Consider the following 14,707-nt stretch of genomic DNA (forward strand, 5'->3'; position numbering starts at 1 on the left):
AATTGTATTGTATAATAATTTATTATCAGCAGTTTAAAACAAACACATTTTGACGTTGGCAGGGAAGTCACTTAGAACATAAGGCAGTATTGTTAAGTGTTATTAGGCTTTGAAAAATACAATGAAGCTCATGGAGGTGTTGACTTATTTCAAAAGATTTATGGACTAATATCCAACCCAAGGTCTAGTCCTTTATTTTCCCACACGGAAAACAGTTCCTCCTCTTGCACCGCTATTTTGCCATCCCAGATTTTGTGTTGTCTTTTTCCAAAATTACACTTGTTTATTTATCGCAAGTGCCAAATAGTTTTTGTCTTCGAAGACCGCAGCGAAAGGCAGCAGTCGAAACGTAGTCGCTGTATCGCTTCCAAGAGGGCTTCCCTTTGAAGATACAAAACATTTCATAAATCATATTTCGCAGGGAGGAGTAGTGTAGCACATGTTCCCTGTTTCCATGGAAACCCCCACACAAACAATACACACACATAGACATAAACACACACACACACAGACTCCATTCTTAACAAGGCAACCTTTTCAGTTCACGGCGACCCTTTCCCTGTTTTCTCTTTCCTGCCCTGGCACACTTTCCTGTTGGAAATCAAATGTTTGATTAAGATAATGCAGAGACGGGAAGTGATGGTGACAAGCCTGCTCAAGGAAGCAGTTGGTGGGGTAATCACACAACCGGCTTCCCCATGCTGTCATGTGCCCCCCCTCCTCTTTGGCCACTAAACATGATGTAATGTTCAGCCAGCACAGATAAAGCCTGAGAGGGGGGAAATCAGTTAGTTTTGGGTCAACAAACACCCTGAAAGTTCCAAGAGGATGCCAGAGATTGCTTTTCATGGCCAGCCTTTATGTCAGAGGTTTTATGCTTCACAGGCATCCGGTGCAGTGAAATATTGTCTCGCAAATGTTTGTTTTGGTTCAATATCTCTGCGGTCTTCACATGGGAAGATAGGCCTAATTCCCTCGCGACATCTGAACAATGATATTATGAGTGGCCAGCTGTGACACTTTCTGAGATACCATGGTCTTTCGGGTGTGTCAGACAGTTGTCTGGTTACTTGGTGAGTTGTTTATTTAAAAATAAAGGACTATGTGGGATTCAATGATTTTTGATGATACAGTTGAAGTCAGAAGTTTACAAACATTTAGGTTGGAGTCATTAAAACTCATTTTTCAACCACTCCACAAATGTATTGTTAACAAACTATAGTTTTGGCAAGTCGGTTAGGACATCTACTTTGTGCATGACACAAGTCATTTTTCCAACAATTCTTTACAGATAGATTATTTAACTTATATTTCACTGTAACACAATTCCAGTGGGTCAGACGTTTACATACACTAAGTTGACTGTGCCTTTAAACAGCTTGGAAAATTCCAGAAAATGATGTCATCACTTTAGAAGCTTCTGATAGGCTAATTTACATCATTTGAGTCAATTGGAGGTGTACCTGTGGATGTATTTCAAGACCTACCTTCAAACTCAGTGCCTCTTTGCTTGACATCATGGGAAAATCAGAAGAAATCAGCCAAGACCTCAGAAAAAAAAGTGTAGACCTCCACAAGTCTGGTTCATCCTTGGGAGTAATTGCCAAATGCGTGAAGGTACCACGTTCATTTGTAAAAACAATAGTACGCAAGTATAAACACCATAGGACCACGCAGCAGTCATATCGCTCAGGAAGGAGATGCATTCTGTCTCCTAGAGATGAATGTACTTTGGTGCGAAAAGTGCAAATCAATCCCAGAACAACAGCAAAGGACCTTGTGAAGATGCTGGAGGAAACAGGTACAAAAGTATCTATTTCCACAGTAAAACCAGTTCTATATCGACATAACCTGAAAGGCCGCTCAGCAAGGAAGAAGCCACTGCTCCAAAACCGCCATAAAAAAGCCAGACTACGGTTTGCACATGGGGAAAAAGATCGTACTTTTTTCCTCTGGTCTGATGAAACAAAAATAGAACTGTTTGGCCATAATGACCATCATTATGTTTGGAGGAAAAATGGGGAGGCTTGCAAGCCGAAGACCACCATCCCAACCGTGAAGCACGGGGGCGGCAGCATCATGTTGTGGGGGTGCTTTTCTGCAGGAGGGACTAGTGCACTTCACAAAATAGATGGCCTCATGAGGAAGGAAAATTATGTGGATATATTGAAGCAACATCTCAAGACATCAGTCAGGAAGTTAAAGCTTGGTCGCAAATGGGTCTTCCAAATGGACAATGACCCCAAGCATACTTCCAAAGTTGTGTCAAAATGGCTTAAGGACAACAAAGTCCAGGTATTGGAGTGGCCATCACAAAGCCATGACCTCAATCCTATAGAAAATGTGTAGGCAGAACTGAAAAAGCGTTTGCGAGGAGGCCTACAAACCTGACTCAGTTATTCCAGCTCTGTCAGGAGGAATGGGCCAAAATTCACCCAACTTATTGTGGGAAGCATGTGGAAGGCTACCCGAAACGTTTCACCCAATTTAAACAATTTAAAGGCAATGCTACCAAATACTAATTGAATGTATGTAAACTTCTGACCCACTGGGAATGTGATGAACGAAATCAAAGCTGAAATAAATCCTTCTCTCTGCTGTTATTCTGGTATTTCACATTATTAAAATAAAGTGGTGATCCTAACTGACCTAAGACAACTAGGATTAAATGTCAGGAATTGTGAAAAACTGAGTTTAAATGTATTTGGCGAAGATGTATGTAAACTTCCGACTTCAACTGTAGCTCTACTTGTATTATTGATACCACCAATGCACTACATTAAGCCTTTAGGCAAGTTGTATAATTGTGCTGCTGAAATGACTATGCCCCTTCCACACACTTAGGAAAACAATTACTGTCTAAAACCTAAAAGGGGTCTTTGGCTGTCCCCATAGGAGAACCCTTTATTGGTTCCAGGTAGACCTCTTTCCAGAGAGGGTTCTACATGGAACCCAAAATTGTTCTACCTGGAACCAAAAACGGTTTTACCTGGAACCAAAAAGGGTTCTCCTATGGGGACAGCTGAAGAACCTTTTTGGAACCCTTTTTTCTAAGAGTCCACTTGTCGACACCTGTCACAGCAAGATTTAAAAAAAACACAGCAGACTATCCAGACCACATGCTTCTTTCATTTAGTTTCATTTAGTTTTCATCATAAGAGCCATTATTGCCCAGGCTTTAGGAATTACATACGTCAGGCTATGACTTCAATTGATTAGATCAGAGCCAATGATGAAATGGAAAGGATCAGGACATTATTTAACAAGGGAAACCTGGATTGAAGTGAAACGGATCCATCTTTGTGCGTGCGTGGGTGAGTGTTTGTAGGTAGTCTGGTGATCCTGTCCGTTCGTATTTTATCCAACTCCTTTCTGGTTTCGTTCATTGTCATGCCAAGCATATATGTCTACGTATTGCATGATGGGTATAGAAAAGTTGGCTACAGCTCATGCAGCTGGGACCAAGCTATTCTGTAGATTCTTATTTATATTATTACATATTCTATTATATCTATATGTTCCACAAAATACCAAGCACGGTCTCTCTTCATCATAGCTCCCTGCCCGCCCTGGATTGGCAGCTGCCGTCTTGCTCTGGCCCGTACAGTCTGCAGATCGAGGTGCAGCCCAAGTCCCACCACCGTGCCCACTACGAGACAGAGGGCAGCCGCGGGGCAGTCAAAGCTCCGTCCGGAGGTCATCCGGTCGTGCAGGTACCTATCTCAATAACGTGTGTGTGTGTGTGTTCTCTATTATGAATGTCCCTTGAAGCCAAGAGTACTGCAGTAAGAGGTCACTGTGGCTAGCAGTTGCACATATTGACACAATTAGCATGGAGCAGGACCATCACCTCTCAGTATTGCGCTTGGCAAGGCTTCTAGAGCTCACGTCACTCTCACCACAGCGGCCCAACACAGAGCTCCTTTCTCTCTAAGGCCGTCACACTGTTTGGACATGTTGGTTTACTCAAGGTGGGGACCCTGGTTGGCTACTAAGACAGTAGTGTGTGTATGGGGGGAAGGGGGGGGTTGGGGGGGGGGTGTCATTATATATTCACTGTGTATAAATATAACAGCACATAGCTTATATATAAATGCAAAGCAAATACAAGTATAGCGTAGCACATTGCCTCTGAGAAGGGCTGAGCAAACCCTCTTCTCTTCTCTCCAACTTGATGGTTCCTACTTCTCTCCAAAACACTCAACATGTGTTGTTAGCACTGCAGCCTGTTTTTTTTCAAATAGATCTTTTCAACACAACTGAACCTGCTGAGTTTCACTTCTGACAACAGCTGTTGCGCCCAACAAGGCGTTATAGACATCGCCATTCAAGCTTCAGCTTCTCGCTCGAAATGAAAGTAATTACATCCATTCATTAAAACCCTTCGTATAACGACATAAAAGTGCACTGTTGACATTCTACTCCCCTGCCATCCCGTGTTGCACTGAGAGACTTTGACCAACGTCCAGTGTTACGGCAGGTGAAACTGAACTTGATTTAGTTTAGTTTATACCACTTTGTGACTCAGGCTGTGTCAGCCTATAAGGGGGTCTAAGGAGTGAATCAGGATTGGGGAATTAGCATCCTGTGTGTGTACGTGTGGGAAACCTTTCCCAGGTGGGTGATGGTAATGGTGAGGACAGTTACTGTCTTACTACACAGATACTTTAGTGAAGTGAATTGAGAAGAAACTCCAACACACTAAAGCCTGCATAAACCCTGATGAATGTCCATTGAGAGCCTCAAGCATCGAGGCCCTTTTTTCTCGAGGCCCGTTTTCCTCCGTCCTTCTCAGCTGTATTGGAGAAGGTCCAAGATCCCTCCCCTCAGATGTTCTACTCCAATACCTTTTGTGAAGAAGGGAAGGAGAGAGGATGTGAGGAATCGAGGAAAGATGAATTGAAGGAGCCAATATCACTTGTGTCAATTTTTTTTCAGTATAGAGTACTGAATAAGGTATTAGCAACTGTGTGCCAGCCAATGGTGGTAATATTGCAATGGTTCAGATAAACAGAATGACAGCTGCTCTAGTGACGCGCATATTCGCACCCACTCACATTGTTCACATTTTTTACTTTTATGGAACAATGATTCAACATCTCGAATATTACATTTGGAGTGAATTAGAATCTCTGGGAAATGTCATAAGAATCATAAGCTTCTGACTGGAAGTTTGTTGGCAGAGAACGATGAATGCAGAAGGTCAGGTAAATACTTGATACACACGCAAACACACACAGCGTTAGCAAAATGAAGACAGGATTTCATCATATCTCTTCCCTGTGTGTAGGATGTGGAGGCACATATCTCTTTCTCCTCCTCTTCTTTCTCTTTCTCTTTCTCTTTCTTTCTTTCTTTCTTTCTTTCTTTCTTTCTTTCTTTCTCTCTTTCTCTCTCTTTCTCTCTTTCTCTCTTTCTCTCTCTTTCTCTCTCTCTCTCTCTCTCTCTCTCTCTCTCTCTCTCTCTCTCTCTCTCTCTCTCTCTCTCTTTCTTCACTCATCCTGTGCAGTCCCCAGGGAGGCTGATAGGGGTGATAGGGCATGTTGTAGTCCCTGGGGTGCCCTGCTGTTATGAGCAATGAGTGGCAGGCGATCGGTGGGTGGTGCAATCATGGAGAATGGGTGAGTGTTTAGTGATGTGGGAGGACAGGGAGAGAGGGAGATGGAGGGAGAGAGAGAGAGCACATGCAGAGAGAGATGTTATTAGGGCAGACAGAGAGAGTGAGGCGGTGGAAGGGTGTAGAGAGGGCAGAGGGAGGGAGCGGCGCAGAGGAAAGAGGGAGAGAGGGAGGGCACAGGGAGTCACCAGGCAGGCAGGCAGCTGGGTCTCGGCTGTGTTACCCCTAGAGAGACTCTGCTTCCTGCTGATTAGGGCCCGGGTGGCCCTGGGGTTCGGTGGAGGGAGAGGAGGAGGGGTTGGGTGAGGTGAGACTAGTCCCAGAGCCCATCCAATGCCTCCTCCTCCACCACCATCCTGGCCCAGGGGGCCTCCGCTTCACTGCTGATGTTGCTCCTCATGAGCCGCTCATTCCTCAAAACTCTCTCCCACACCAACATTCCCAATGCTGGCTAAACCTGCACAAACACCAGCACTGGGGTTTTGGCTCAGGGCTGGATAGGCACAACACCTATGAGTGATTGTGACATATCCCATCACTGTGGACAACAGTTTAAAAATAACATGGTGAAAAACATGATGTCTCTAACCTATCAGTCAATGAAGCGTTGCAACACACGCAATGACCCCAAGAACACTGACTGACAAACACCTGACTGAAAAACAGTTACTCAAAACAATGTTTGCTACCTTTACAGTTTCTGTCTCCATGACCACTCAATTTTCTATCACGGAAGTCCTCCTGTAGCTCCTACATAATGAACAGAGGTGTTTTTCTAATCCCGGCTGCCAAACACACAGGCTCCCCTTTGTTTAGGAAACTTCCCTTTCTAACAGTGACATCATGCTCAGCTCCTAGCTCCGTCTCCTCCACCATTCCGCTCTCCACCGGCCCCTCTTGCAGGATGAAGACGTAAATCTGGGGAGGCCCCGAGCTGCAGCCTGTTGCCACAGCCGCACACTGATGGAAACCTCCAGATTATGTGGTACACTGTCTGCACTCTGCTGTCCGTAACCCCTCACCCCCATCGGTTTCCTTTCTGGCTCCTCGATCCAAAATTCCATCATTTGTTTTGGAGATCGCTACAGGCAGGCCTCTCAGCCCCTTCTCATGATGATGTACCACGTCCTGACCCCCGCGGCCACTTTTCCACTTTTCTTACTGGCTGCAGACCACAGCGCCCATTAACGGGATGGAGGGTCCTCTGCTCTACCCCAACTACCCTCCCCGTTCTCCCCCTGATGATTCACCAGGCTCCCCTCCTCTCACCACAGTTATGTCCAACGTCTACAACATGGTTTCCAAAGGCATGCTCAGGAGAAATCTTCTACCTCCCTTTACACCGAAGACCACCACGTCATGATGGATGAGTTTTTCCAAAGAAACCAATATTATGATGGAATTGAATGATTGCCAAAGTGGAATTACATGGAATTATATTTGCATTGAGGGGTAGAAACCTCTCCGGAAATTTCATTCAGGTTTACATTGAGACAGGAAACCATAGGAAACACATAGACACGCACAGGGCACGCAGTGTTAGACAACACCTGTAGAGTGTTAGACCTATCACACAGTGTTGTAGTAAGTACTACATATGGATAGCGTATATACTGTAATTATAATGACTGGGCCTGAAGAGCCTGCTTTACTACGACAGAATGTGTCTCTCATCCCCATTAACGTGTGCTTGGCGTAACCATCTGGTAGAACTGTGTGTTACAGTACAGTACAGCAACCTTTGTCTTTTTCCTTTAGGATGACATGTAGGACCTTAGCATATATGTGCTGCTGGTCGAACATGTGCCGTTTCACCTTGACGTCTATGCTGGCTGCTTAATGTCTTCGGCAACAACTACAGTAAATGTATGTTCGCCGTAGAGACTGTCATTTATTGTGTTTTAAATCTGGTGTTTAAAACATGAAAGATGCCTTTGGTTCTTCCGCGCAGACTCCTGGGTTGTGTTCGATGACGAACACCGTTTCGCAACAGAAATGAAAATGAGCATTTCTTATTGGAAAAGTTCTGATCGTACCTCCCTGTTTCATTTCATTTCGAGAGCCTTTTTCTATTTTCGTTTTGTCCCTAGTGAACACGACCGTGTACTGCTCTACAAGAGGCAGTCATGGCTGTTCGTCTGTGCCCCGAGGAGCAGTTAGGGTTCCCATGAAACGGTGTTTCTGTCTCCGAGGGGCTTCCCTTACTCACAGCCTTGGTATATTGGGCAACCACTAATTACCATTGAACAGCAACTGGAAAGAATTGGACTAAATGACTGCATTTTCACTGGTTTGAGGTGAGGACCAGAAGCCACCAGATTTATGAGGCAAAACACTGGTCGCCAGCCTTTATATCAGGGGTAGACTGAAACCATTTACACATCACTCTGCCCAAATGTAATACCCTGTACCTTGGCTAAAACTTAATGCCTACACATTTTGGTAACAAGTCGTTCTTTTATTTGGAATTTGGACTTTGCTGGTCTAGACATGGGCCAGGACTTGAAACGTTGCCCTTGATTACATAACATTGGGGACATACACTTCGATACAAACTTTGAGGAATATAGCCACTTTGTCGCTTGTATAAAGAAGTGCCATTTGGAACATGGGAAGCCATTAAAAAGTCACATGTTGATATATGAATAGTGTATGACTATGAGGCACTGGAGGAAGATGATAATACAGACAGTATGGAGGGAAAGAGACAGCTTGGATGAGTGTTTGAATTGGGTACAGGGAAGTCTCGCCGTGTGACTGTCAGCACTTGAGAGAGCGAGTGTGGTAATAGGGAAAACCTGAGCTGCCTTCCTCTCCTCCCTCCTCTCCAATTCTCTCCTGCCTCCAGTCTTCTATCCCCTCCGCTGCATGTGCCACGTGGACTACGAGTCATGACATTTCTCTAGGTGGTGATGAAATCTCTGTGAGCTAGAAAGAGTTAGAGGGAAAGAGAGCGTTCCAGCGCAGGCCCATATTCACACTCTCCCTACAGCCCAGACTGTGCTGCTACTCACCAGCAAGTCACTTTCTTATTAAACAAACATGTGCAAATCTTTTCTCTGTCACATTTCAACCCGGGTCTGTCTCTAGAGCTTGAGCATAGCACTGACAAGTGTGAAGTCGAGTTTTTATATAAACAGTACGTAAACCAAGGTAATAAAGCACCAGCTACAAAAAAAAAGAATAAAAAAACATAAAGTTCATTAAGCTATCACTGACAAGGACACATGATTCTCATTAAAGAGAACATAGCAAACGTGGTTTGAAAGCCCATAGGAAAAACCTCTTCGGAGCACCACCATCTCAGGGCTGAGTTTTAGCAGCCGTGATGATGGATCTGTAATGGTTCATGTGAAATGAATGGTGGAAAAGGACGGGGTGAGCTCTGGTTTCTGAGCTCAACACCCTCGCAGATACACATCGTCAAAACCCAGACAACCCAGCTGCGTACAATTACACAATTAATGCTTCAGCTGACATGTACAAACTGTTTTATTTGTGATTCGGTCTATCCTGCATGGCACGTCTTGGAAGAGGAGATGCTGTCTAACTTGCCAGTAGATGGTGGTTAGAGGTGTAAAGTAATATGGCACATGCAGTGGCAGGACCTGGTGTAGTGTGACTACAGCAGATTACGCTTCGATTCAAATCGGGTTTGAGATGATCTCAAAGATAAATAGACGTAGCCCAGTTTGACTGCATTCACAGCTTAGCTAAACTCATCTGGCCAAAATTAGGCTGTGTGTCTAGACTCATAGATGGCTGGAGACACAAATATAAAGTAGGATTCACAGGTGTGCGAAGCCTCTCTCGTTGAACCACGCTTAAACTTTACCACGGTTCCTCAACTTTGTCTTTTCTTATTGCCCTTGTGAGGATTTAAAATGAAGAAGTACATTTTGCGCTCAGCTTGTGGTTGGTGTGTGTGGACGAGGGAAGGTCACAGGAGCAGAGAGGGAAAGAGGTAGAGAGGGGATAGGGGAGAGGAGGGTTGAGGGAGCACATATGGTAAATGAATTGAGGGAGAACGCCCAGGGGGGACCTTACCACGTTCCTTTCGCTGTCGGGAAGACCAGCATCACTGAGGGTTGCTTGAACTCATTAATCACTTCCCACCCCACCGTAGGACGCCACCGCCATCGTGCACTACCGCAGCATTGCCGAGTGAAGGGATAAAGTGAAGGGATAACGAATACCCCCAACACACATACACACTTCACCTCTTGTGGTTTATCCATACACAGACACGTGAAGGCTGAGGCTAAGGTAATGGTTGGAGGTCACCAAGAAATTCAATAAGAAAGTCTACCAAGGAGCAAAGTACAAAAGGGACAGAGGACACAGGCTTCGCAGAGTGGCAGCCTGCCTTTAATTAAATCCAAAAAAATTACGCCATTTTTAGCAGACCGTTTTGCGTTTTCAAATTGGTACCTCATGCCCGGTTCCATTGGTTCCGTCGTAACATAATGGTACAACTTTTTCCCTTCCTTCTCGGTCGACTTGTGTATGTGTAAGTAACTGGTAGCATGTGGCGGCTAAGCGTAATTACCATTGGTGACACTGTAAGTAAAATATAAAAAGGTGAGCAGAGAGAGGCGTCTGCTGTTGAGGTCACCACATGGATGAATTGCTCTCTGGAGACACATAGACTTCAAGAAGATCCTGACCCCAGCGTAACTCACTGATGACTAGCATGTGTGGCTAGCACACAGGTCAGGACAGATGCTGGAGACACTGTGTGGAGCTGTGAAGAAGAAAATAGGGGAAAGTGAAGGAGGAAAGGAGACTATAGCCTGCTTAACTAGTTCCCTTGATATCTGAATCAAACAGGTGATGATATCAAGTCGAGAAGTAGAAAAACAGATCATTTTGTAATGATTGCTGCTGGTTTGTCCGTTATTGAGACCCTTGGATAGCATATGCCTAGTACTGTACTGTACTGTGTTGAGAATCACCAACAGAGAGCTACTGCATGGGCAGGCATGAGCATAACTCGATATGTCGCACCAGCCAATTATGCCTTCAGTTTGTAGATCACCTCACCTCACTTGTTTGCACAGTCACCTGGCAAGTTTATCATCATTTTGAGCAAAATGAGCTCAGTCTTTCTTCACTGCCTTCATAGATGCGTGCTGATTGTGTCTTCGGTGGGTAATTGGCAGAGTGTTTGGCAGAGTGGGTTGTTACTGAGTGTCAACATGGCCAACAAGGCAGACAAAATACTGGAGATACAAGATTCCAATGACGTATTTCTCTACCTTCACTTACTCCCCAATCCCTGACCCCCTTGCAAAGGTAATTATAAATCCATTAATCAGATTATGTCATAAGGTTACATGTGGTCTGTGTTTTGTTCTATGACTCAATTCGTTAAATAAACACCGGGTCGCTTATTCCGTTTGACTCGCTGTTTTCACTCGGACACAGCAGCGCTGAACTTCCATAAGACTGAACTTTAAGAAGGGGATTTTGAAATGATACACTTGTACTGGGGAGATAATTGAGCAATTTGTGGGATTTTTTCAGATGGACGTTGTTTGGTTAGGACCTGTCTAGTGTAAGGGATTTCTTGTGATGGTCTCTGATGTGGTCAAGGACCTAGCTGTGTGAAGCCATGGAGGTCTGTCCATCGTTATCCAGTGCGAGGTTTGCCTGTTGACTGTTCAGAACGGATCCCAAATTTTTGGGGGGTCTCTAGGTTGGGAGATTCTTCCAAGTCCACATTAAATGCACATACGCACGTACGTACGTTCCCACGCACGCACGCACACACACACACACACACAGACACACACACACACACACACACACACACACACACACACACACACACACACACACACACACACACACACACACACACACACTTGAACAAACATTGCTTGAGAGCTGGGAGGTCTAGAGATGTGGTTTCACCAGAAGTGGTCCATTGGGTTCGCAAATGGGCCTGGGTCAGGATTCTTCCCCAAAATATTTGGTAACATTCACCACATTGAGGAATGTGCACCTCTGCCATTTTCTCCCGAGGTTGAAGTATTTTCCCCCTCTCCAAATGGGTTTCAACCATCCCCCATGCTTCTTTCTGCAGACAGTGTTGTTGTAGATGGTTCTAGATCAGGGCTCTCCAACCCTGTTCCTGGAGAGATACCCTCCGCTAGGTTTTCACTCCAACCCCAGTTGTAACTAACTTGATTTAGCTCATCAACCAGCTAATTATTAGAACCAGGTGCACTAGAATAGGGTTGGAGTGAAAACCTACAGGATGGTAGCTCTCCAGGAACAGGGTTGGAGAGCACTGTTCCAGATGCTTGTCCTGGTTGTTTTATGGTTGTTCTAGGTGTTTTTTGTTGTTCTAGATGGTTGTCAGGGTTGGTCTATGGTTGTTTTAGATGATTCTAGTTTTTCCAAGGTTGACTAAATGTTCAATGAACCGACAGGCATCACCTTCTCACCTAGCTGTTGTTTGGCTATTGGGGCTATTGGAGATAACACTGAGCAACGATAGTCTACTGAGTAGTACTGAGTAGTAGCCGTCTTAGCTAGATTTCCATCCCTGTTGTTTGGTGTACTTGCTTTTATTGGGGAATCTGTAGCAGCTAAAGGTGGTCCGTGAGAGGAAGAGGGGAAGTGTATAACCGTTTGAAGTGGTGGTTCCGATACAGGGGCCGCTTTCATCTCTGTGTGACACCGTCTCTGGTTCCGCTCCAGAGCTTCATAGGCTTTAATGAAAATCATAATGTATGTTCATAAATGCCCAGAAGCCATGTCAGCATGCTAGGCACAAGTATGTGAATGTTTTCAAAGGGAGTGAGCGACTTGTAGAGATTAAGCTATCCTTGCTTCACTGTGATCTGGTGTTTTCTTTGTGTGAAAGTCAAGCTATCCATATAAATGTGGATAGAGATTTTCTTCTGTATTTTGCAACCAAAAGTAAGTAGCCGGAGCTCATAGGAGCTGGAGCCTATCTCCTGCTTCTGTAGCGTGAGGGAGCTTAATGCACAAGGACACCCCCTGGACAGGACGCTAGTCTATCGCAGGGCCTTACCCTCAATCCATCTCCTGTGTGCCAAGCGGAGATGCATTGGGTCCGATTTTTACAGTCTTTGGTATGACTCAGCCAGGGATCGATCTTCCACATTCCAATCTCAGGGTGCTCTATGACCACAAGGCAACTGAGTTTATCATTTATTGGGACCAAACGCAGAAGAATGTAATCAACAATGTAGAATGTGGTGGTTCGTTTCTTTACTATCAAATGAGGAGAGACAAACTTATCACACAAGTCAGAGTTATACTTAAACTAAATCTTTAATCACTTATTAATAAGGGAGCAGGTCAATACAACACACACATATAAAGTGAATCGATTGAGTGCTCTGTGATAAATGATGGCTGGTCATGGCTGGTCGACGATTCACGCTCAGATGATTCGTTGAGAGCCCCGAGACTAAGAAATATGTACAAATCGATAAAGAGTCATGACATTTTGTTTCAATTGAGTGTGCGTCACTTTTGACCAGAATTGATATTTTCTCATAAACATTGGTATTTTGATATTGTGTGTACAAGACATTTATTGAACACGTGTGGAGCTACTAATCATCTAGGATTAATTGTTCTTGAGATATTGCTGATCACATTAAAAAGCAATTCTATAAAGGATTGCATTTAAAATGCTTAATACGTATTGTGCATCAGCAGAAATATTCCACATAGATTGCCAAAATACTGTTTATGATTACCCCCTTATGAATTCAACTCCTTTTCTGACAGGCAAATTAATGTTTACTAACTTCAGTCCATTGCTGAGGGGATCAAATCCTCATAAACATTGTGCATCATGCTCAGAGGCAGACTTTGAAATTATCATCTTGGTTTTCTATTTGGTCTCCAAAATGGTCACTTTCCATTGAGTCACTGTCGACTGCTAGCCTCTCCTTGGGCGCTTTTTTATGGTGGCTGTGAGGTTTTAATGAACAGTGAAGTGATGGGAAGCCAACCTCTCCATCAGCACTTGTGTCTGGCTGCCCAGAAGATCTCTACCCCAGACAGACTACCTCCAAAATATCAAAACCCTCTTTAACCCTCCCCTAAAGGGATGTACATTAACAAACCGCTCCCAAATTCGAAAAACAGAAGATTCCAAGAATCTGGAAACGGGTATCCAACCTGACTGAAAAACAAATTCGACCAAAGGGCCTATTTTCTGAAACCTCCCCCCCAAAAACTAAAAGCAATCATTAAAGAGCTTCTTAACTATCGGTACCTGATGTGGTGTTCAATCTCTGTTTCCCCAAATGACGGGTTGTTTATGAGGTGCTTTAAAACCCGGCGTTGGGTCTCACCTGGATCTCTTTGTTCTCCCGCCAGCTCTACGGTTACATGGAGAGCGAGCCCCTTACCCTGCAGCTGTTCATCGGGACCGCAGACGACCGCCTCCTGCGACCGCACGCCTTCTACCAGGTCCACCGCATCACGGGCAAGACTGTCTCTACCGCCAGCCACGAGGCCCTGCAGTCCAACACCAAGGTGCTGGAGATCCCTCTGCTGCCCGAGAACAACATGCGAGCCATGTGAGTGCTTGTCCTTTCCACTCTCCTCTCTCTCTCTCTCGCTCTTAACACTAGAAAAGCTAGGCCTCGAAGGACTCCCACTTTGAAGCAACGAGCAAGCATTTTTGACTGCAACATTCTAACAGTGTAATAAATACATTTCATATTTCATTCTAATTTGGTTGTGTTTATGAAGGTCTTGGGTAACATTAAAACACAATATAATTTTCATTTGTTTATGTAACTGTAGGCCAGGGATAATCAACTAGATTTAGCCGCAGGCAGATTTTTCCTTGAGCGGATGATCAGGGGACAGGAACATAATTACAAATAATATGTAGACTGCAAATTGACCGCAAGAAGCCCAAACAGATATAATATTTGACAAAAGCTGAATAGTTTCAAACCTTGCTTACATTTCAATACGATCATGTGTCTTTCTATTGTGCGTGGGAACACTTGGGAACAGATTTCCAAAATTAAAATCACTTGGAGCTGATTTTCTGGTATTTTATTACATATATATATATTTATTTTT

General features: G+C 44.4%; 1 protein-coding gene across 2 annotated transcripts in view; it reads left to right on the forward strand.

Annotated features, from left to right (window-relative positions):
* LOC106583607 (nuclear factor of activated T-cells, cytoplasmic 1) overlaps nt 1–14,707 on the forward strand; it is a 71,058-nt gene that overhangs the window by 5,527 nt on the left and 50,824 nt on the right. For both annotated transcript variants that reach the window (XM_014167982.2, XM_014167993.2), the window contains exons 3-4: nt 3,557–3,713; nt 13,988–14,190. In XM_014167982.2, the coding sequence (XP_014023457.1) occupies nt 3,557–3,713; nt 13,988–14,190 (360 nt within the window). The remainder of the gene's footprint in view (nt 1–3,556; nt 3,714–13,987; nt 14,191–14,707) is intronic.

The sequence above is a fragment of the Salmo salar genome, chromosome ssa02 (assembly GCF_905237065.1).
Source record: "Salmo salar chromosome ssa02, Ssal_v3.1, whole genome shotgun sequence".
NCBI lineage: Eukaryota > Metazoa > Chordata > Actinopteri > Salmoniformes > Salmonidae > Salmo > Salmo salar.